At 36.3% G+C, this 24,671-nt stretch overlaps 1 protein-coding gene across 2 annotated transcripts in view; it reads left to right on the top strand.

Annotated features, from left to right (window-relative positions):
• The window catches only part of LOC137403601 (sestrin-1-like), a 48,892-nt gene extending 31,045 nt beyond the window's left edge, over positions 1 to 17,847 (top strand). For both annotated transcript variants that reach the window (XM_068089565.1, XM_068089566.1), the window contains 7 exons: positions 9,230 to 9,400; positions 9,801 to 9,983; positions 10,342 to 10,533; positions 10,842 to 10,965; positions 13,016 to 13,289; positions 15,455 to 15,683; positions 17,176 to 17,847. In XM_068089565.1, the coding sequence (XP_067945666.1) occupies positions 9,230 to 9,400; positions 9,801 to 9,983; positions 10,342 to 10,533; positions 10,842 to 10,965; positions 13,016 to 13,289; positions 15,455 to 15,683; positions 17,176 to 17,262 (1,260 nt within the window). In that variant the 3' untranslated portion in view covers positions 17,263 to 17,847. The remainder of the gene's footprint in view (positions 1 to 9,229; positions 9,401 to 9,800; positions 9,984 to 10,341; positions 10,534 to 10,841; positions 10,966 to 13,015; positions 13,290 to 15,454; positions 15,684 to 17,175) is intronic.
• The last annotated feature ends 6,824 nt before the right edge of the window (positions 17,848 to 24,671 follow it).

The raw sequence follows: 24,671 nt of genomic DNA on the forward strand, positions 1-24,671 counted from the left end.
TGAGTGATTGATTCTATGCACAGAGTACATATTGATTAGCACATTGATTAGTTCTTTGGCAGGAGCCACTCGTAAGTTTTAAACTTGCGGTGTGAATAAGTTATATCTAGCCATTTCTTTTCTAGATGTGTAACATTATGGGTTGACACGCCTTTCTTTGATCTTTCTGCAACAATGAAGCATCATTTTTCTTACAATGTATTTAGGGGAATAAAAATCTGGCCTGCCAATTATAATTACTTACACACTAAAAGTGACTCACACATTTCACCTAAGCCTCATTATTTACTTGAACAGCAGTGGATCATTTTTATTCACCTGTTTTCGTGTGTGGAAAGTTGAAAGTCTTTGGAAAGTCTTTTTTCATAGTTTTTGTTCTCATAAAGCACTCGCAGTGGTGCGGGTCGGGTCGTAACAAGGTTTAGATCTATACCCAGGCATGGTCAGTAGAAGTATAGCTAAATGACCTCGTCGCAGAGAGGATATAGTCTACAGATATAGTTCCTTGTCTATTCCGTTATCATACCGTGTAACCAAGGTCTGCCATTATGTTGGTTTATCATTTCTATGTGAATGATAACTCTATGTTTTATTCATGTATTTGTTACTTGACTGTAAATATTAGCATAGCTCAACCAAAGTTATAGACCGGGGTCCATAAATTCCCCAACTTGTGATTTGAAAAATGAAACTATATATTTATGGAATGGAAGTTTTGGTTAGCATTGGTCATAGGCAACATCAGTTTTTCTAATATTTATGTAACAGATTTTTTGAAAACAAAACCATTTATTGTCTTTAAAAGTATGCAGGCCTATAAAAGTTTATATAATAAAATATTTAATATATTCAGATGATTAATCCTCCTATGCGAGCATTTGCGGAATATTATTCACATTAGATCATTCTGTGACACATTCAAATTTATGGTGTTCAAAACAAAAAATATATAGGCCTACATTTATATTTTTATAGCTTCTGTAGTGATCACTGCAGCTGTGTTTATTTTTGTTGACTTCGATTCCCACACCCTGTTCAATGGAATCCTAGCTATCCCGAGCTCCAGTTCTCTAAAGAATCAATTCTACCAGTTAGCAATCGATGGTTTGACAATTTGAAGCACTATCAGTAGCTTGTGGAGGCAGCCCTTGGCCGAGGCTAACTGTGCAGGTAGCCTCAGAATATTGGCTATCTATCAATACCCCTCGGCTCAAGAGAGATATGCTTGTAAACATACAATGCACTGGTCCCACTTGTTGCGCAACGTCAAAGTATATTTTGACCAGCCTAATCTCTAGATAGAGAGTAAAACATGGCCTCACACGTGTCTCGTGTCAACTGACCACGTCTCCTTTGTGTTCATTGTAACTCAGTAGAAACCTGCAAGGTCCGGAAGGGTGCTTTGAGATTGTGCGAAGCTGCTTGGTGCCTTTGGCGGCCACTGACATATGATAAGAACCTTGTCATTGTTGGCCATCTAGTCTATGCGTTGCGCGCTGTCTGAATTCATTCAATCAGTCTAATATCTGTACCATCTGTCCATTTAATTTTGCAGCATTTGCAATATTTTATTTTATACTTTGGCTACATAGATGTAAAGTTAATAAATCGATAGCTTATTTGCTTGCATAATCCATCGTTTTTTTACGTCATCAAGCCGTTTGCACACGCGCTCGTTCACGAAAAAGCCGCCATATTTGTAGAAAACGATCGTTATTTTTTGTTCTATAGTATTTTTTGGTGTTCTTTTAATATAATAATAACAAATTGCAAACAAAAGCATCGTTTTCAAAAATTCATCGCAAAAGCTTCGTGTTTTTAACGATAAAAGTTGTCTATAAAGATGGCCGACAACGATAAAATGAAATCACGAAAAAAACGAAGGATTGGTAAGAAAGTTTGAAAGGCAAAGCTGATGCTGCTGACAAGTATAAAAGGTAACTGGTAGCTTTAACCAATTCGGTTCTAGTTATTTTCCAGTTGACAGCCTGTCAGGCATAATTAATTTTTCACACTCATTATTTAATAAAGTGTTTTGGATTAGATTGGGCCTAAATAATGTTGCTCTCAAAATAATTTAAAGTATGTTTGCAACTGTTGGTAACATTTTTAGCTAGAATTTGATACCAATATATGCACATCTGGTTAACTTACATAAGATGTTATTGATGAGATTCAAATCGATATACGTTCTGGAAATGAAAAGTCTATGCTTGGTTGCTATGTTTTGGTTGGTTACTTACTGCAGTCAATTTCTTGCTTGATAACACTTCAATAACACTTCAATAACATATTAGAATGACAGGAAAGTGTGTTAGGAGCAGTTTGCAAATAAATCTTTTGGAGTTCTAACCAATAGAACTGAGGATATCGGCCTATTTGCAATATCATGGCATAATAAAGCTTCCGATCCATAGTTTAACTGATTGGTTTATTATGTCTTTATATCATAATTACATTCTATATAAGCAAAATTTATATTCTAATGACTGCAAACAACCATTATTGCAATTATGATAATAAGACACACAATATGCAAACAACTTGAGTACAAAACTGATATCACCTAGAAATGCATGAAAATTAGTAAAAAGATCGTGTATCAAAATAAGTATAAAAAGAATGTTTATTCAAAAACGTATAAAATAAATGTTCATAAACTATAACTATCTATTGTTGATAAACACTGACAGATGTGGACGCTCTGGGCATATCCTCATTGCCACTAGTAAAAGAATCATCATTTACATTTCCACAATCACCTACAAGTAGCAGCATAACGATAATAAAAATTATTATATAAAAACGGCATAATTTTCTTGCTTCCAAACTTCTTTCACAACAATAACCAGAAGTAAATGCATTTACTATGTCATTTGTATCTACTGAAATTGTAAACAGATTAACCAGCAAAAAACAATTTTGAAGTAAAAATCAAAAATTCAAAAAAGTAAAAATTATAATTCAATAATTCTGTTGTAGTACATTAAACTGCAGTACCTGAACTTATAACTCTGTTCGTTGGCTCAGAAATCTAGCAACGGCTTTCGGTAAACGTATTCAAAATGGCGACCTCCAGAGTTGAAGAAGTTGAAATCTAACACGGGATTTGCCTAGTAAAATGTTTTTATGCAACCACAATTCTGGTATCAAAATGAACATCAGACTGTTATCTTTCGGAATAAAGCTTCAGAAAACGATATTCGTAAAAGGAGTATCAATAAAGTTACTCAACTTGTGTCTCGATATAGTTAGGCTCAGGTCCAAGTGAACACAACTTCTCCCGAAATAGTCAGAATCAGGAGTGAAATGATTAATATTTATGAGCTATGTTCATTCATGCTGCAATTTTGGTCGACAAAAAGTTGATAGGTTGAAAAATATAGCCACCGGCTGACATCGGATCTGCAAAGATCGATAAATAGTTGATCAATGCATTTTTAGTACGATGAAGTTTTTGCCATGTTTTTTTGAACAAATATTTTTCATAGAAAAACTGCCTTGAAGGATCAGCTCATAGCATCGCAAAGTAGTGAGTATTGTGGATGATGTATGATCGCATGAGATTTTTTCTGTAATAAAATTATTTGGTAAACTTGAAAAACATGTCGAAGCAAAATGAAAGCATTACCGTAAAACCTCTATTCAAACGCCATGGCGATCTATTTTGCAACCCTTTCAATATAGTGGCGGTCGAATGGAGATGGTGTTCAAATAGAGGATGATGTATAGCTCGTCAGAATTTTGGGAAGCTAAATTTAACCTTTTCACGGCGAAACGAATGTTTTTTATATTCTGGACTCTCCTTTGGGCGCAGTGACATTAACCCTTTTGGATACAATAAATCTGCTAACTTACCTCGAACTTGTCAAAGATCTCAAATAAATATACATTGAGAAGCCGAGAAATATCTCTACCAGTGTATATCTATTGCTTTCAATTAACTTGCGATGATATTATAGCCCGTACCCCGCTTTGGACTTTGTTGGAGCTTTTAATTTTTTATTTTATTCTAAATTCGAAAGCTTTTTGTTACAACTATATTTAACAATGTTACATAAAAGCTCTTTGTACTTATTGGTATGTTTGCTAGTTTGCAGCCAAAACTAGCTTGTTATGTGCAATAGAAGAGGAGTTAGGAGCATCAATCCATTGTATACCGAGTTAAAATAACCGCAACGATGCTATCAAATAATATGCTATAAATCTGCAAATTTATAAGTTGTATAATGATAATCAATCAAATGCTACAAATATATATTCATTAACAAGTGACATAAATGAACCATGCTTATAATACCCGCAGAAACAGAAATTAACAATTTTGAAACAAATATTTGCATCATTTGCTCGGCCAGTCATGTGTTCTCATTGTTGCATTTGATGGAGCTAACATCTTCTGGTTGATCAATACCTTGCACAATGTCTTCTGACCTCAACTCATCCTCTGCATTGCATAACTAGTCGGTATTAGCGTCCAAACCATTTTTTTAGCTGAGCAAAACTTACGCGTTGCCCACAAATAGCGATAAACTTTTAGCCAGATGGGCGCTAAAGACAACATTTAGCCTACAACTAGTCATTCAAATACTATCGTAAATGTAAACTGTTTTTCATGTGCGTCGAAGTATCAAGGCCACGTCGAAGGAGGAACTACTATTAGTCTGATACAGTTTTTAATTATTTCTAAGGCGTTGCTTTCAAATTTTTAATAAAAAAAATTGAAAAGCTATGAAGTTGGAAAACGGACATCGATATGAACAAAAACAACGATAGAGTTGATTGATATTGATATAACCGAGTCATTATTAGTACTGTTTTGTGGACATTTATCTAGTAATCGCTTGCTATTATGGGTTCGTAAAGATCAAAGAATGTCAAAGTGGCGGTCAAATAGAGGTGGCGTTCAATAAGAGGTTTTACGGTAAATTTCCGCAATGAGTTATCTACACTGTCGACCTTGATAAAGTTTTGTTCAACCCTTCAGTTATTACATTAACATTCATCACTGTATAGAATGAGACATCATGAATTTTGATTAAAGCGTCGAAGTAATGATGAATATAACTAACAACTTTGCATTTTATAAAGATCTATCAAATTTTGGTCGTTGATAATGGATTCTCATACAGTAGGGTTTTCAAGCTGAGATAGGCCCAACTGAATTGTTACATATGGTTGATCGATTGCATTAGCCAGCTGTAATATGAACAAATGTGGTCACTTGTATGCTTTTGATGAAAAGATCTTGCTACATTCATTAAAAATGACAGAGCAAACTTCAAGATGTTATTCATGTAAGCATTTCATTCTGTTATACATTATCATGTTACAGCTATGAGCAATATTTCCTCCTACTGATGAAATATTTTGCTGTGCGAGTTAGTTTGATATTATAGCTGGCTAACTAGTTGTTGAAATGTGATTGACAAACATCACCCATTTTGACTCCTAGGGCATTTCCATGGGCTAGTGTTATCCCAATGTTAAAGCCTTTATTTATCAAAATAAATAGGATTTGGGTATCAGAGTTAATCTGGCTTTCTTTACTTAATGCTTTTTATGCTATTCTCGTGGAAACTGCAATCAAAATATCATCATTCCAAAATTTTGATATGAAAAGCATGATCACAATCACAGGGAGCTAGAATGTATACACTTGTGGAACACAGGCTATATTTGACATACGATTAACCGTCAGCTGGAATCGCGAGTCACTATTATAGCGTTTGGCTTGTAAAATTGATCTTTCAATATTTCTTATGCAAGATATAAATTATCTATCCGATTATTTTCCTGTCATTCTATCTCCAACCTGAGTAAGTAATTATTGTTTATCTTTGCCGAGTATATTTGCTTGCCAATTGAGTGCCGTATTCCTCGAGGTCTAGACTCACGCATACATTCTGTATTAGTCTATAAATTTTGGAAAGAAGACCGGCCAGAATAGTTCCAGAACATATGGCTTACTAATATTCAACTCCCCATAACAGCTATTATAAATTGTGTCATGAACAAAAGTAGTTCTCATGGAGAAGATAAATATGTTTGTTTTTATATCCTCGGTGTACTTCATAGGATGGCATTTTTAAAGTGCCATAGATTTCATCTTGTCATCGTGACGAGGGAAGTAATGCGAGATCGATTGCCAGCATGTCACCGTGTTCCCTTTTTCTCTTGAATGCAAAGAAGCAGATAAAAAACCGGTAACCATGGCAATATCTCGTTGCTTCGTGGAATATTTCCTATCACTCAGTATGGTTGTGGCCAGTTAGTGCAGAGCGCCTAACTGACGCATCATTGCGTTATTATCTACATGTAGTTTGAGTGTTTTGCTGCAAACCACTCCCTCTGAGCTGCTGTTGATATTTCCAGGACAATGATGCCTTGCTGAGAAGCACCCTTGCCAATCTGTTTTGTTTTTCTAGCTCTGTTTGCCTTGGCTAAGCAGGTAACAAAGGAAATGTCGAGGGTGCCTGACTTGATGCTGCTTACACCCTATTTTACCAGGCCTTTCATTTGTACTATTCTGAGAAAGTTTCTTTACGGTCTAGGATCTAAGGCCATTCCCATCAACAAAGGAGTTCCTCTGTGCTATATATAGTTCGGTTGCTGTGATGTTTGAGAATAAGGGTTATCCTTTTCATTGTACATCTACTGTAGAAAGCCGAAATGTTTTGAATCCAACAACTACGTTGACTCATTGGTAGTTCGGCGTCGAAAATTCACTGCTTTGTTACACGCGCAACTGTCTGAAGATGTATGGTCTCAATATTACAGCAATATTTATTCTGATTTGCTTACATTGTTAGCAACTAACTACGAGTTTGTGTTTCTATATTGTGTAATATACAAATAATACAGCTAAGCGCCAAGGTAGAATGGCGAGCATTTTGTAAAACCTCACTACCTTTGCAAGGCAAGTCGGTGTGTTGAATTAAATGTAAATCTGTTATTAGTTAGTCAAAGTTTGTAACATAACTATTTGAATGCTGTACTCATGGAAAGGGTATGAACAAAATATAAGCTCAGTGTTTCAAATATGTCAGTAGATTTACTGTACTCTGATTTTTATCTTGTTGATAGGTCGATGTTTAGGAAATTGAAAAATTATTTAACTTTGATAACGAGGTTTTTACATAGAACTTTCTTTTCATAATATTTTGTTTGAAAATACGACTAGGACAGGACGTTGCTGGCTTCATGATGCACAAGCTGTTCCGGCAATAACAACTTCAGTACATTATACATGCCTCTCTCTGTATATCACGTAGCATTCGCGTTTGCACTTGATGACTAAGCGATGTGATACAAACACGCGGTATTCTACAGTATGACCATTGTAATCAGCTGATGCCATGGCTCAGTTGATTGGATTTGTGATTAGACTAATGTGGCGTGTAGACGAATTATCAAGCAGTTCCACGCAATATATTGAGAAGCCGGTTCCTCTTCGCTCACAGGCTAGCAAATCAGCTGTTCCAGTAGCTCGGCGTCGACAAGCAAATTGATCTATTCTATTGAGACCGCAGATCTCGCACAAAGACCTCTTGTTTATATGAAGCTTCACTGGTGACTTGACGCCTCACATATAATATTCAGTGACGCTGAAGGCTCATCATCAGTTATTGACAGCGAGCGAACAAATTAACATTACTGTGATAAACGTCCACTTTACTAGCATGTTGATGGTGCGCACAGAACCATTCACACAGTTGCAGCAATCGGTGAGCAGTTTTGCTTTTGGACTAATAATGAATTGCGTAGCTCAGTCTTTATGTATCACAATTTTTATGATTTCTTTTTCAACGTCGGTTCTCGTCACAGGCATGTTTGTAGCTAATTGTTTTGGTTTGATTTTGGACTAACTTGTTTCACTTGCAATTATAAAGTTTGCAAGTCGATGGTTGGTGCTTAGAAATGACAAATACTTATATTTAATCCCTTGCAGGCTTGCGTTTTAATCTTTGAAAGTCATTGTAAGTGTAGATATCTAGTTCATTGGGTATTATTTTGATAATTTGGAGAATGCGGACTGGATGTAATTATGCCATATTTATTTTAAATTTTATACTTGAAGACATGCATACAAAGAAAAAAATGTTCAATAACTTACAAATCAAACACACGGATTTGTCATACCCATATGCCCTGACTTATAGCAACTAGTTACTAAGAAGTGAAATTCATAACCATTTGTTTATTTAGCCTCACTATCCCTAGGCTTGCTATCATTGATGAGGTAGTCTTGTTGCTTAAATTATAAAGGTGGTATTACTCAAGGTCAGCTTAGATCTCCTTTTTTTCAGCTGCCATATTGAATCCAAAGGCTTACATGGTGTGTGGTAATTTTTCAAATTGATCTTGGTTAATCCATTTTATCCCAGCTGCTACATTGGTACTTGCTCAGTTGAATGAACTTTTATTTTTATCTCTAGTCTCCTGACACTTACTGAAACGTTGCGCTCCAGCTATGCCGTGCTATTTTTAGCCTGGTTGCTGGGATTAACCCTGTAATCTGTATGCGTAATATGTAATCAAGGATGATGAGTGGTCTGATCTGACAACCTATTGTGTTCCACCTTCACTCAATGCTCTGTGGTTGCAATTCCGTATCCTAGCATGCCTTTTGGCAATTTCTCTTTTTCCCATTTTAATTACTTCCTCTCAACTTGAAGAATTCAATGAGTTTTGTGTAATAGGCTGTTTAGTGTGCACTTACTGTAGTTGATTTAGTGTTTTGTAAAAAATTTGAAAATTATGAAATAGCTGAAATTATGAAATTATAAAAAAAAAGTAAAACAAAAATTTATCCCAAAACTATCAATCATTACAACTATATTGTCCATTAAGCAATATATATACATGTATATTGCATGTATATATATATTGCAGGTAGTCCATTGTAGATTTTTACATGGCCTAGTCGGCATGTTCATTTCTAACGAAGCACATCACTCATGGTCTTGTCTGTTTTGTCTTGATCACAAACTTAAAGGTTGACTTGTTGTCTGATGGGGTAATTATGCCAGGCAAGTCTGAACAGTGGGCCGATTTGTTGAACATGTTCAGGCACTTTGTGGTCAGCTTCAGTGCCGATAGCTGTATACCTGTTTGAGCTGAATAGAATACCTATTAGCCACCGCAAATAATTCTTGCTCGGTGTTTGAGGCATGATTGTATTACATTAGATCCTTACATACAATAAAAAATTTATTTTCTGTTTTAGACAAAGGCGCTATTCATCGAAGCATACAGACAGAACAATAGATTGGACCATTTGACACAAATTATGGGTTTCCATCCACAATATTTAGCCTGCTTTCTCCGAACACAGAACAAGCTACTGCGGGCGGATGGTCCACTTCCCTACTCCCATAGGCATTACATCGCGATAATAGTAAGTCATAATAAAATTAGGATTTTGTTATATTTGATAGAGGTATCTATTAATAACTCGTGTAATGATTATTCTATTCCCTAATTTGATAGCTTGTCGTATTTTTCTTATGGAACTTTTCCATTTCAAAGACTAGGATTCTTTCTATTCTGCAGCGCGTGCTTAGTTGGCTGTTTTATCTAATTTACTGCTTGAGTGCCTGCAATGGTGCCTGGGCCGATGCTATGGCCTGATCAAATCTATTCAGCTCAGAGGGAAATACTGACTCAGAAAAAACTAAGCTGTATCGTCGCAATCACTTAATTCCTAAATATACCTACATCTCAGTGATGCTACGTGATGTCTACGTGATGCGATGTGCACGTTATGAGCAGGGCTACACGTATTATTAACATTGTAGGCTGCCGCCAGACATCAATGCACCTATCTAGTTCACCTTCACACTGCCGAGTTTTTACAAGCCGATGGTGATAGAACATGGCTGGATCGGTTAGAGAATGTTCCGGTAAAACTCAGAAAACTGCAGGAGATAAATCGATTGCTGGCGCACAGGCCTTGGATGGTGACTAGTGATACAATAAAGGTAGAGATGAAAATTTCAAATTTACTGGAGCGTGAAAACATTGTAAGGTATTCTAGGGTACTAGATAGCGGCTGGGAGATGGCCCACCTCTTTGTTTAGGGAGAGGCAAGCATTAGCTTTGCAAACTGTATCGATGTTACATCCTTATCGACTCGGGAGGAGGATGATGGTTAACATACCTCTCTCGTCGTAACTTGCAGTGACAGTAACTTGCAGTGACAGTAACTTGCAGTGACAGTAACTTGCAGTGACAGTAACTTGCAGTGACAGTAACTTGCAGTTGTCACGTAGTTCAAACACTCGTGTGTGGTTTCTGTGGCCAATTTGGTGAGTGTTAGCAAGTTATCCATTCTTGCAGAGGCTCTGTCACGGCAGCAACAGCTGGTCACTCTCCGAGCTCACTCATGCAATCGTGCTTCTCGCTCATTTCCATTCCCTCTGCAGCGCCATCTTTGGTTGTGGGATCAACTTTGAATTGGACGATAGCGCCGGACGACTCCTTCACTCCGATGAAGAAAGCAGTAGCGATGGCGAGGCTGACAGCCTGAATGTGAGCAATGTTGATATAATCTAATAAATATAGTCTGTTTTATTTGCAGTAAATCAGGTACACGAATTCGCTAGGAGAATATTGATAGGAACCCTTGTTACTAGTGCTCTGGGCAGTCAGTCTAGATGTCTTCATCTCCAGTCTTACCATATGCCTATTAGTAAAAACTCTCATCCAACCTGAATTGGTGGCAATGATATTATATTGATACTGTTAGGACAGGAAGTTTTTTAACGGATTGTAGACAGAATTGTAGCCACGTAATAGCCTCTGGTCATGGCTCACTAAATGTTGGTTTTCACCTGCAGTGTGAACAGGCCGCAGTGGACAGCCTTCTGCTCAGACTGAGGACTCTCAAAGATGAGGCTGAAGAATATTCTGAAGAAGAAGGAAAGAGGCGGTTTGAGACCATAGAGTCGCAGGCGAATGAATGTACGTACCATAATAGAGCTAGTGATAGAATTTATGAATTCGAGTCAATTACCGTTATTGAGGTGTAGCCTGTACTAGCCATGGATTGCGGGCACTTGAAGCCACAGATTATGTTATTTTGGTTTTGACTGGCCAGTCGTTAGTCAACAAGCCGCTATTCTTCCCAACTGCATCCAGCTGGCCGAGGAATTCTCACTGGTCTGCACTCACAAGGAAACTGATGGTGGGCAGTAAGTTGTGGTACCGCGATGTCCAATCGTCGTCGCATTTCTAATGTCTCGAAAGTACAATCTGTCAGCTAGTGATTGTTCTCAACCCAGTAAACAGGGCTTGACCCTTGCTCGTACCCGCTGTGCAAACAGGATGTAGAACATACATTCGGGCCATCTGTTTGCCACCAGTGGCGTGGCTTGGGCCCTGTTGTTTTGTACTATAAAGTTATACTTCAAATATTTGCTCACCTTTATTCGCCTGGCCAATCTGGAAAACAAGTTGCAAAACAACAATTGTGGTTGATTCCGGCTCTGTGGCTATCTATCAATGTAGCACGCCTCGCTTCGATCTGCTCCCATAGCCTTTGTTTATGACAGTCTTCGTTATAGCTTGGGTTCTTAGCTAGCTTTTGAGATAGCTCGAGTTCTTGCGCTCAATTTTGTAGCAGCTTTTGTAATGCAATCCTGTGTCAGAACCGCATATTAAGGTTCTATTCTATTGAGCAACTTTGTGGTTTTGTATTCACTATGAAAAAACTTACACATATCAACAGGAACACATATCAACAGGAAATGACGCGTTGTACTCGTTTTGTCCTTACGATCTATTTCTACTCGAATGAAATAACTAGTAGATGTGGATTGTTGTTTGAAAGATTACATTTCTGAAAGTTGGCTCACTAGTAATTAATTTCATGACAAAAACATGGATTTGGTTAATTTATAATGAATTCTGTTGACAATATCTGCCATTGCGTGTTACTTCTCACCGGTTTAAATTCAGGAATCGAGGGCTTTTTAATTCAACTCTAAATTACCTACCTTACTGTCAATGTATTATTATTTTTCTTTTTAATTCAACTCTAAATTACCTACCTTACTGTCAATGTATTATTATTTTTCTCTTTTCAATTCAACTCTAAATTACCTACCTTACTGTCAATCTATTATTATTTTTCTCTTTTAAATTTTGCAATATACCGATGAGAGCATGGGCATATTTCGCTGCTGACGAGGTGGTTCCTCGTTATCATCGGTGCTCAGCACGGTGTTGATATTTTCTATATATATATATATATATCCATGGTGATTTGGTGCATATGCACCCTGTATTGACACCCATTTTCGCACTGACCATAGCTTGCATTTGGCTATCGTCCTGCACATCCTGTTCAGTGGTAATGAGCAGTTGTTTATGCTGATAGAATTGTTTTGCTCACTCATAAGTACAGGTTCGAGGCACCCGAGGCTCGGTACAGTTATGTTTACCGCTAACAGGCATGGCTAGTTATGCAAATTAGCCAGAAGAAAGGCTTGTCGTTTGTGGTTTTAAGTAATTCGGTCGGACTCTATTGTGTAGGAGGCGTGGTGTCCCCATGCAGTACTATTTGTTTTAGATAAGACAATGTTGAAGCGGATCTGAATCCAATTTTAATGCTGATCACTTTTTTTGCGATGTTGTGAGTTTTATTGAGCGCTTAGGTTTCTCTTTGTCAGGCACTTTCTTTTAGGACTCCAAAACTCATGTTTTCTGTATAACAATATATTTTATGTATTCCAGTAAAACGAATTGCCAGGGTTTCCTCCCGGCACCACTACATCGTTTGGATAAGTTGAACAAATAAATTATATTAACAAGTTTCTAGTATTGCTTTTGTGATTTTCACTTATATAGAATCTCTCATGCATATGGCGTGGATTCACTACCGTAAAAGAGCCAGTTGCCTGTATCAATCTTGTGTCGTGTGGAAATTCTAGATTCAGAAATATGGTAACGATTGTACAGCTATCTTCTTAATTCTAGACTGAAAAGTGTATTTTGCGCTCTCTTGTTTCAGACTCAGCGACAGCGGAAACTGGCAAGGCTGGCAGCGCTGGTGGCAGCCCGCGTGTCCCTGACCGCTGTCTTAGAAGCTCTATGAATCATCTGGTAGAAAAAACAGACTTTGTATACGCAGATTTCAATAAGTTTAAGGAAAGTACTCCTACGTTCAGAGCGAGTGACTATAACTGGGAGTCTAATGGTTACAGCATGGCTAACCGACTTTATCCAGATATGGGTGATCTGCTGGATGAGAAGTTCAGAACAGCTCAACAGCTGACCTACTTCACGTAAGTGTCTTCTGCGTAATTTCTATTCCTTACATAATTGTTTATTACTATTGTCCTTGACATTGCCCTTCTCTTGGGCATGGTCTTATTTGGTTATACGCTCTTCTCTGTGAAAGCATACAGTTCGTTCACGAAGCATACCTTTTTTATGGTTGTATTCCTTTTTCTAGCAATTCACTCTTTTTTTGTTTGTACAATAACCCTGGATACAGCAGCCCTAGGATACAGTTTTTCAGATTACCATGCAGAATCAAGTGTTTTTCCGGCATCTGGTTCCAATATTTCCCTACCTTTAGGTGTAGCAAAAATTACTAAGATGCCGATGCATTATAGGTCGGAATCTTCCCACAATGTCTGAGAGGGATCGGAGACGCTATCCGTTGTTTACTGCTAGCTAAGTGAAAAATCGGGGAATGTTGCATCATGTTTATCTCGTGTAAAAGTTTATGATAACATATTTACATTGTTCTTTTCGCGCTTATATAAAGCATTTATTCATTAACCATGGGTCCTAAAGTCGCTGGTGATTGTAAAGAGAAAGCGAAAAGATGGTTACTACGGAAACGGAGGTGAAAATAATAAATTCAAAGAAGGGAGAGGTTTAACAAATTTTATCGGCAGAAATAAAAAAGCTATTGGATGGTTTGAAAACTCTTCTAGTTTTAATGCACAGAAACACTCAGAAAAACTTCTTGACATTCATCTCATTGGACAGTGTTAATGACAACACGAGGGTCATTTCATAAATATTTTAAGCAGTCGTCAGAAACAGACTTTTGTATAAATCTTTCTCCAAGACAAAATTGTTAGAAAGCATCGATGTTAAGAGACCCACCATGCAGCCATTTCACCTTACGACGCCCACCCCAGAATGGATTAAGGATTTTTCCCTGGGTCACTTCCTTTTTGTTGTACTCCTTTTTTCGTAGCACATGTCTGCAGCAGTCTTTTTTCTCTTTGGCATTGCCCCTTGCCAACTTTATACTCCTAACCTGTGTCAACCACAGCAATCAGACCAGCTATCTCGTCCCATAAACAGATTGGACTTGCTCCTGTGGTTGACGTACAGAAGACCACATAGTTTTCTCCAACCTATTATGACTCAAGTGTCAGAGAAGGGCCCTTCTTACATTATATAATCATCACACGCGTGTAGTCTCTATCATCCCTGCTAATATAAGCTCTTATCTCGACACTGCAACTTGGTTGCAGTAGTCTTTTATTCAATGTTTTAGGTATTGAGGTCTATCATTTAGATGCACTATGGTTATTATTAACAAATTTCCATTGACCATCGGTGTCTACCCTTGTTTGAGATTGAGAGCTAATTTAAAAAGAACTAACAGCAAGATGGCTGTCTCTAGGACGTTCTTGACTAACAGCTGATTGTGATGGCACCTGCATAGCTTGGCAAACATTTTCTTTTTTTTATGCGCTAAGCTTGTTTATTATGGGAATATATAAAAGTACCATTTAATCCTGGAATGAAAAAACTTGTTTCGGATTTTTGGCAACTTTCTGAACAGCCCTTTGGAACTGATTGTGCTCGGGAACAGAGACGGGCTGTGCATGGCTTTGTTTTGGTCGGATAATGTTGGTTGGTCAACTGTAGCTTGTCTTCTTGAGGAAACCAGTATTGGTGATCGAGTTTATGATAACGGAGTTTTTAATAACATTGCAGAATCTTTTCCTTAAAATATATTTGTAGCTATCAAGCGTTCTCTCACTGGTTTGACGCACTAAGGTAGACTTAGTGTCATACCACCTGCTCACCCTTGTCATGTCCGAGTTGTTACACTCAACAATTTCCTTATCGGACCAGACGCCTACTGACTGGCCATTGAGATGCATTACATATATACTTGTTAGGTCATATGGGGTCAAAAGTAGTACATTTTATAGTTGTTTATCTCTGTTCAGTATTTAGAGATGCTATTTTTGCAGGGTAGCTAAGATGATATGCCATAATGATCATTGCAGGCTACAAAACCTGATACAGCTGTACATTTTGAGCTAGTCCCAATTTAGCTTTGTTATTGACTAGGTCGAATGCCTAGTTGTTGATCTCGTGTGATAAAGACAGGGGGTAATAGGGTATCAGCAGCCAATGTCATTCAAGGTCCTTTTTGGCACTCTAATATCTTGCCTTATTGTTCTGTTCATAGAATCGGCGAGAAATATACCAATGTCAACACTCAAGACTTTCGAACGGGCATTTGGAATTATATACACTGCATCATGGGTATTAGGCATGATGATTACGACTATGGAAGAGTGAACTCTTTGTTAGACATGGGTTTCAAGAGCTTCATAAAACTCATGACATGCTATCCCGAGCGCGTCAGTAAAAAACACTTTGAAGGAATCATGAAAGGATTCACATACTCAGAAAAGGTAAGAATTGAGGATTTCTCTACATTTATGCTCGCTGCCGAACCTCCCTTTGCACCTCCTTTTGCGGATGCTGCCGTAAGCGCTGATAACCACATGTCATATGGCCAACACAGTTTAATAAAACATTAGATAACACGCAGCACCGAGCGCCGCCAGTAAAAAACACTTTGAAGGAATCATGAAAGGATTTGCATATTCAGAAAAGGTGAGAATTGAGTATTTTTCTACGTTGGCGCCCGCTGGTGAATTTCCGTTTGCAGATGCTGCCATAAGCACTGATAACCACATGTCATATGGTCAATACAGTTAAATAAAGCATTAGCTAACACGCAGAGGTTTTAGGTATTTGTAATAAACAAGTTGTTTTCTACAGATATTGCCGCTAAGCAATGGCTGTAATAAGTTGTTAAACTCTGTTGTATCCACAAATTATTTATTACTAAAGGCAGTCAGGCTTGGGCTGCTTCCTAAGTCTATCATTACGATCCATCTTATTGGTTCGGAGAATTTATATGCTCGTTGAAACATTATTTCTGAGTTGCTCTAACCAAACAAACCAGCAGTTTAGACCAACTGCTTTGCTGAGCGATACTTTAGGAGTCAAGTATTGACTTTGAAGTCTTTCTATAGTTGCTATTCAGCGAGTTGGTGTTCTTCTGTCTACTTGCGGCATCTACTATATCAAATAACAAGATCTGTATTTGGTCTCGCTTGCAATTAAAAGATTTGATGTTTTCAAGGTCAATGTTCAAACGGATTTATAGCCTGTGATGATGTAGGTCATGTTTTCACTGATGCTAGCGCTCTCATTTGTCATAACTGAAATTAGACAATGCGTTTTTAACTAGGCACTGTCTATAGATAATAGCTATAGTGATAAATAAAAAATTTTTTTTAGATATTTATACTGTACTAGGAAAAGTATTAAGTGCTTAGGTTTGTTGAGAATTATTATTAAATCGTTGTGGTAAGGAAGTCGATGCTCGATTGGCTCTATTACGATTGGCCCAATAGTTTTAAACCCTTCAACTGCTTAATTAGTTTGTGTGCATTCTACTATCTCATCTCTTTGTTGTTCATGGTGGAGTTTGTTTCTCCTCTCAATGCTCTAATTAGGAAACAAGAGACAGTTATTATTTGTAAATTTTTAGTAAACCTTGACCTGTTGACCGAACACTTGATCAAAGACTGCTCTAGGTTACTTGCTTGGACAAACATTCAGATAAATTTGAAGCTGATAACATACAAAAATAAATGGTACCACACGATATTTGGAGTTATCCTTTCTTTTATTCCAAACGTTAAAAGTACCAGACTGTTTGTTATGCCGTATGTTACTGTGAGCCTATAAACTATATTCTTATAATCATTCTATTTGGGATTAGAATGAAAGTATAACTTGCCCTTATTAACACAAGCTACCCAACTAAATATGCTCTCTTGTGTCAAGTGTATGGTCATGAGACTTGCATGTATATCGTTTGTGTTGCAGATCCACGTCAGTATAATCCTTCTGGAGGCACGCATGCAGTCGGAACTTCTCTACGCCCTTCGAGCAGTTACTCAGTACTTCCGATAGTCATTGTTTTGTTCCAATCAAAATTAAGTCTTTATATGCGGGTACGTTTATGAAGCCACCCGTATCTATAGTGAAGGACACACTCTAAACGTTCTCTAAAGTATTATGTTTAGATGTATATAGACTTAGTGTTTGTTGCTTGTTGACTGATTCTTCGCTCTAGTCAACCTCGCTCATATTCATAATGTATACACGCGGAGCAGAGGCTATTCTTCAATGGGATCAAATCCTCAGCTGTATTTTGCTGTAAACGTTTAGCACCTATATCTGAGAGCCGTTCTCCGTACCACTCATAGAATGTGTACAGCTCGTAGACTGAGTATTACTTGTTGCAAACTGCTATCCACGTATTTTGAGTCGTCAATTTTTGCTTCCCTGAGCTCAAGTTTTCAGCGGAATCATTAACTAATGCCCTAATTTATTATTTAGTCTCATATTCCAATATTGTGATATAAAATGTTTTTGTTTTTTTCTCAGCTTTAGCATCTCCTTAATATTTTGATTATTATGTAAATGTCGGCCAGGCCGGTTCTACCATTTGTTCTAAACATCTTGGTTTGGAATACACTCAGTATTACACTTGAATCTTAAGCCTTCACTTTCTTTCAACTCGCTATGACTCGTGCATTGAGTCGGTTTGCTCACATCGGTGTTACAGACTCGCAGCACAAATGGGAATGTTTTCCCCACTCTTGTTTAATGTGGTACAGCTACAAAATGTACAATGAACCAGGCTTAGCCACATCAAGAGAGTAGATACGGCCTAGTGGTTTAGGACTTGTAAGCACCATTTTGTGGTTCAATTCCCAAAAAGACAACTGATGGTAACCAGAAATGACATCCAACCTTACCTGCTCAACTCAAATCTCCAGTCATTGAAGAACCCTTGCCACTGTACTTAGACATCTAGCCAAGATCGTAGAGCCGATGTTTGTACACTAATGCTCTTTAAAACTCGTGCAGCCTTAGCAAACATAATTAATCTTTGAGGGGTTGTGTCATTGTCGTACCATATTGGACTACGTTTAAAATTTCGTTAAAAAAAGCTGCTAGCTATAAATAGCTCCGTCTCATTTGTTACTGACTTGACCTGAGCAGCAACTAAAATAAACCAGAGAAGTCATGTCTGCAAGTTTGAATTACCAGTTAAAAAATTGCATGCGAGAATGTCTGATAGCGGCCAAACAAATGACATAAACATAGATACATGTAGATACTACCAGTAGCAACTGACTGCGCATTGAACTAATCCGTTTCAAGTCCTGGTTCAAAAGTTCATTGAAATAAAAATGTTAAGGGTATAGTATAGTAGTAGCGGACAGTAAGGAAAATCATGTATTTGCCAGACTCCAAACATGACAGAAAATTTGAAGTCTACATATACATTGATTTGTGCCTGGCATGGTTCTCAAAAGCAACCACGCGCTTGCCATAAGTGATGGCTGGAGGTAAGATAGATAGACCTGTGACCTTTATTTACACAGGTCAATGAAAGGTCTCATGTCAAGGTCGTTTAAAGCAAATTAGACAAACAAAAAATAGTAAAGTAAAATTATGTATATAAGGGAAAAAGTTCTTTTTGCATAACGATGTTTTATCTCTTGGAGTCGCTGAGGCGGCTAAGACTATGGTTGTGGCTTACCTATGGTAGCAGATCTCCAATCAGCTGATTACGAACAGTTGGCTTTGATGAGTTTGTATTGATCTGCCTCCATTTTAAATTCCACTTACCCACATCTTTCTAGCGGAGTCTAGGCCTTTTTTGATTTCACTTACCATCACATAGTTACTAGTATAATAGTTGACATGAAAGCTAGTACTGTTACATTCTGTGTACACGGCTCAACCATCTCAAACTTTTTTCAATAAGGTCGTCGGCCATTGATGATAAGCCTGCCCCTTTTAAGACTTCTGCATTTGCGATTTTGTTCTGTCACTTGATGGCCCTCCAGTATCTCATAATATAACACTGTGCTGTAATGTGATATACGCCATTGTGGGGGGACTGCTAGATGAGTGAGCTACCAGCTGGACCCATGTCCCATGTAAATGGGATGCCCATGTAAATAGAGAAAAGTGCCGTGCTGACTTTAGTTTATCAAGGCAGCTTGCACTATAAACTCACAGGATAATATCTCTTCTTCCCAGTAGACTATACATGTATATATATATTCAGACAAAAATGCATGTTATTAGCAATGCCATGCACCAGAATTTGCTGAAAATCTATCAGTGGCTATTTCTTTAGCAATATTTCGCTGATATATTTTGATTATAAAAAATGAGGCAATTCCGATTTAGACCATATGACTTTGAAAATTGCATTCCTTTTTAGGATACTCATACAGCAGCTGGTAGACATTTACTGTTGTAACCTCGATGAAATTTTAAATGTTATAATCAATTTGAACACTGAGTAAATAAATTTGCATATATCAATGAATAAATTAAGTTATTCACTGAAGGTTGACTAATATAACGATAAATGTAACAATTCTTTTTTAGAATACCTGATTAACACTCGACATAAAGTTTATTATTAAATGAGAAACGAAATGGGAAAAATCTGAAGCATTTGGAGACCGGAGTATACAAGTCGTAGCCCAGAAGAGTACCAAAAGTTAAAATAATATATTTTTGCTTTTGAATATATTAACTACGCTCGGACATAAATTTGCCTCTTCTACTTGGCAAAAACATGAACATAATAAATTTGAGAGCTATCATAGCTGCGCAGTTTGTCATCAATAATAAAATTAGTAACTTGATCCTCCGACATTTTATTTGTGTATAAATATAAGCCTAAAATGTACTAACCAGCATGGTAGCTGATTGCATGGACAACTTCTGTCATTTGTGTAAGGCCCCTTCATAAAAGATTTTAATAATTTTGTAGATCTGGTGTTTGGGGTCCTGACCCTCCATCTATCAACAGTAATAATCATAGCAGTATTGGTAGAGCCACAATGCCAACCGGAAGGGAGGTTGTACAAAATAGTGTCCGTAGTATATAACCTACATGGAGCAAATGGATAGTCGAGTGCTTTGAAATATCATGTTTATATTGTTTGGAATATCATGGGCAGTGGATGAGGATTTCGAATTACTAAACCAATGATGTCTAAACGTATTTCCTCTGTCAGTTTTCAGTGAGGCCAAAAAAGTGATCCTCAGTTGAGAATTGTAACCTCTGCTCTTGCGTGTTTTCTGAAAGGTCTTCTAGATTATTCTAGGAACTGAGTATGATCAGCCCAATAACAGAAGGTGACCAAAGTGTGATTCTCAGTTAAGAATTGTACTCACTTTGCTTGAATTAATTACTAGTTGATCAAGCTTCCTGGAATAGCTCTTAGAATATTCTGGAACCTGAATTCAATCAACACAAAACAGGTTGCCAAAGAGTGATTCTCAATCGAGAATTGTACTCTCTTTGCTTGCATTAATTACTAGTTGACCAGTGTCCTGAAGCCACTTTTAGAATATTCAAGAATCTGTTCAACAGGATTATATAAATTTAAAGCTGTACATGTCATAAATACCACCTTCATCTTGACAGTCTAATATATTTCCTATACTATTGTGAACTTAATTATTATTTCATTGAAAATCCATAATTACTGTAGATACAAATGTAAGTTTTCTCGTGCATTCTTATAAAGGAGTCTTTGTATAAATAATACTGAGAACTTGATGAAGCTATAAAGGCATGTCAAGTATGTTAGATGTGACAACCATACACAAGTTCTGAAATGTAAACCCGTTCACATGAGTGCCAATGTTCTGTTACTGTATTAATCACCACATATAATATACAGTGTACCCACAAGTTAGATTAATTATTACATATAATATACAGTATATCCACATATTGTATTAATTATCACATATAATATACAGTGTAGCCACATGTTAAATTGATTATTACGTATAATATACAGTATACCCACATATTGTATTAATTATCACATATAATATACAGTGTAGCCACGTGTTAAATTGATTATTACGTATAATATACAGTGTAGCCACGTGTTAGATTGATTATTACGTATAATATACAGTGTCCCCACATGTTAGATTAATTATTACATATAATATACAGTGTACCCACATGTTAGATTAATTATTACATATAATATACAGTGTACCCGCATGTTATATTATTTATTACATATAATATACAGTGTACCCATATGTTATATTAATTATCACATATAATATACAGTGTAGCCACGTGTTAGATTGATTATTACGTATAATATACAGTATACCCACATATTGTATTAATTATCACATATAATATACAGTGTACCCACAAGTTAGATTAATTATTATGTATAATATACAGTATATCCACATATTGTATTAATTATCACATATAATATACAGTGTAGCCACATGTTAAATTGATTATTACGTATAATATACAGTATACCCACATATTGTATTAATTATCACATATAATATACAGTGTAGCCACGTGTTAAATTGATTATTACGTATAATTAAAGTTAAAGAATTAAAATTTAAAAATTAAAATTTAAGAAATAAAAGCTTGCACTCTGTTGGAGTTGAACTCGGGAAGAACACAACCACATGATTTAAACCGTAGGACTCAAACATGCACTTAGGCACCAAGCTATGTACACCGTTCTCACATTTCTGTAGCTTTTATCACACAACGTATACCTTTTTCTCAATTGCCCACACTAAATGGCGTATTAATTGAAATTCTATGAACCCTGTTAACTCTATGAAATACGATGCTCTTTCGTGTTCCCATGAACTGCTATTTCTGGTTTTTTTGTAAGGTTCAATTGCTAGACCGGTAAATGCCATTACATTACTTTTCATGTGGAAAATTGTATTATCTCGAGTAGGAATAGCCTCTACATTCCCTCTCAGTCTGTTCAGACAAAGACAGTCCGATATCTCATTTTTACATTTGCACCAGTATCGAGAGGTACCAGTATCGTCGTATTCAAAGCTTTGAAGGATAGCTTCTGGTGGAACAGTAACATTTATACACACACTTCTAGGCACGAACCATTATTATTAATTCAACATATTCAGGATTTTTATTTTATTTTTCTCAGTTCGTATTAATTGTATCATTATCAAATCATCTTTTATTGTAACCGTACCAAAACAGACATAATTTAGCTATTACTTGCTAAGTCTTTTACATTTATATTTAAACACTTTTATAGTTGTTTTATTTTGTTTCTTAATTTATTTGGCCTGCTCAAAACATTTTCCTCGTGATATTAAGTTTGAAAGTTAGAACTTGTTAAATAAAAATAAATTTTTTGTGTAAAGACTTTTATTACCCGGGCAACACCGGGCATTCAGCTAGTTTATTTATAACGTCGAACCAGACCATAGACAAAACCGTAGATGTAACTATAAGCATATCTGCCTCCAGCTGACTTCTCTAACAAATCCCAACAGATATTTCTGTGAGCCACATAGCTCTTTGTATGCATTTACATAAGTGTTGTAGTGGTAATTGTGTTGTAGTGTTGTGTTGTAGTTGTGTTGTGTTGTAGTTGTGTTGCAGTTGTTTTGTAGGACGTATTTTGGGTTGTAGAATTAATATCTATCTTATGTTGTTGAATAAAATCTATAAACCTGATAAGATGTTTGTACACATCTTTGTGACATATTCAGTCTGTACATGACTACATTTGCACATATATGCTTCGTATGGCGAAACTGTCATATGTTGAAACACATATTTTTATAAGAATACATTACATTTTGTTTAATCCATTCTAAAATCTAAAATATGTTGAAAAACACTTCAAGTAATTACATCTAGCATTAAATGCATGATTTCAAAATTAAATTAATAAATTAGGGATCATTTTTTGTGTTATTTCACATTAAAGGCATCAATGGAATTTTAGGCTTGACAATGAGTAGTTTTGAAGGTAGAAGAGGTAACAGAAATATGTGATGTAACTCGCTCTAGTCTAGACTAGATAATTTCTAAAATTTTATTTATAAAAATTATTTTGTTTATAAGTATTTTAAAAGCAGTGTGATAAAATTATGTGCTGCAACTTGTTCTTACTTTTACTATGTGTGGTCTGAATTAACTTAATTTATTGGTATTATTTTGTATTTCATTTTTGTGTTTTTTAAAATTTCACTCGTTAATTTCCTGACGCAATTGTCATTTTGGAAAATTTTGAATGTGTGTCATAGTTGAGGTAGGAAATGGAAACAAACTCAGAATCTCTTTAAAGATTGTATAGCTATTCTGATTTTCCTTTTGATTATCTTATTTATTCTTTGTTTATGTAACAAATTTAACACTTTTTAAACAATTGAGTTTTTGTTTACCTTTTTTTATTCCTTTACTTGTGGCTTACACCTACTTTGACTTAATTGCTATTTTAAATAGAATAAATAAGCATTGAGTATTAGTCAATATTAGCTGTTCAAATTTTCATATGCTCACTAATCATAGTATTTAAGATAATATTTAAGATGGTGTATGACAGCATTATAACAATTATTCATTAAATATTCTGTTTTTTAATGTCTAACATCATGTTAGTTTATATTAATTTACTCAGCGTTTTAGCCTCAACCAATAAGATGAGTGAGTTACTATCATATTGCAGCAATAATAACACTTTCTGATTATTCCTTATCCTCTGCTTAACATCGAGGGTATAGTCACTATATTTCAAGATGGCCGTCTTTAAGTTAAAACAGCCCAGTAACTTCGGAATGAAATAATCCGAGGATTTGGTACAAAGGTATGGTATAGCCATTGTTTGGGATGGCTAATCCTGATATATCTATGGCGTGTCATTCCTTTAACACAGCAACTGTTGGCAAATGCATCCAGAGCTTGTTCATGTTCTACATTTTTTGCATTTCATCCAAGCCATGCGGCTGATAAAAGATTGTTGCAAATGTTATTTCTAAACCAGCTGGAAGATGTGTCAAGAAATATCATAGAATATAGTTGAACTCTGAACTCAGTTTGACGATAGTCGACGATGGAGTTGCAGCTGACACTCGTGTCTGTTTTTATCCTTGAGATCAGCTGTACTCCGTATTAGTAATGCACTAATAATGTTGCAACTGCCTTTTTGGTGTGATTAAGTTTGGAGTTGATAAAGACATTTTGTGCAACAGATAAGACTCACACCAGCGTTACAGTGCATAAACAAGAAAAGCTTGCATAAGGTTGTTTATAGAATGTGAGGCTCATATGGTGATATAAGTGCTTGAGTTAAGGAAATCTTCCATGATGTTTCATCTATTTATTCAACAATTTAAATGTGACACAAAAATAAATGACACAATTTAACGGGATTTTATAGTTTTCAGTAAACAACATATCTGATTCAAGCTGCCGCTGTATTAGCTTCTCTGTTGTGTTTACCAAT

This window comes from Watersipora subatra, chromosome 9 (assembly GCF_963576615.1).
Source record: "Watersipora subatra chromosome 9, tzWatSuba1.1, whole genome shotgun sequence".
NCBI classification, from domain to species: Eukaryota; Metazoa; Bryozoa; class Gymnolaemata; order Cheilostomatida; family Watersiporidae; genus Watersipora; species Watersipora subatra.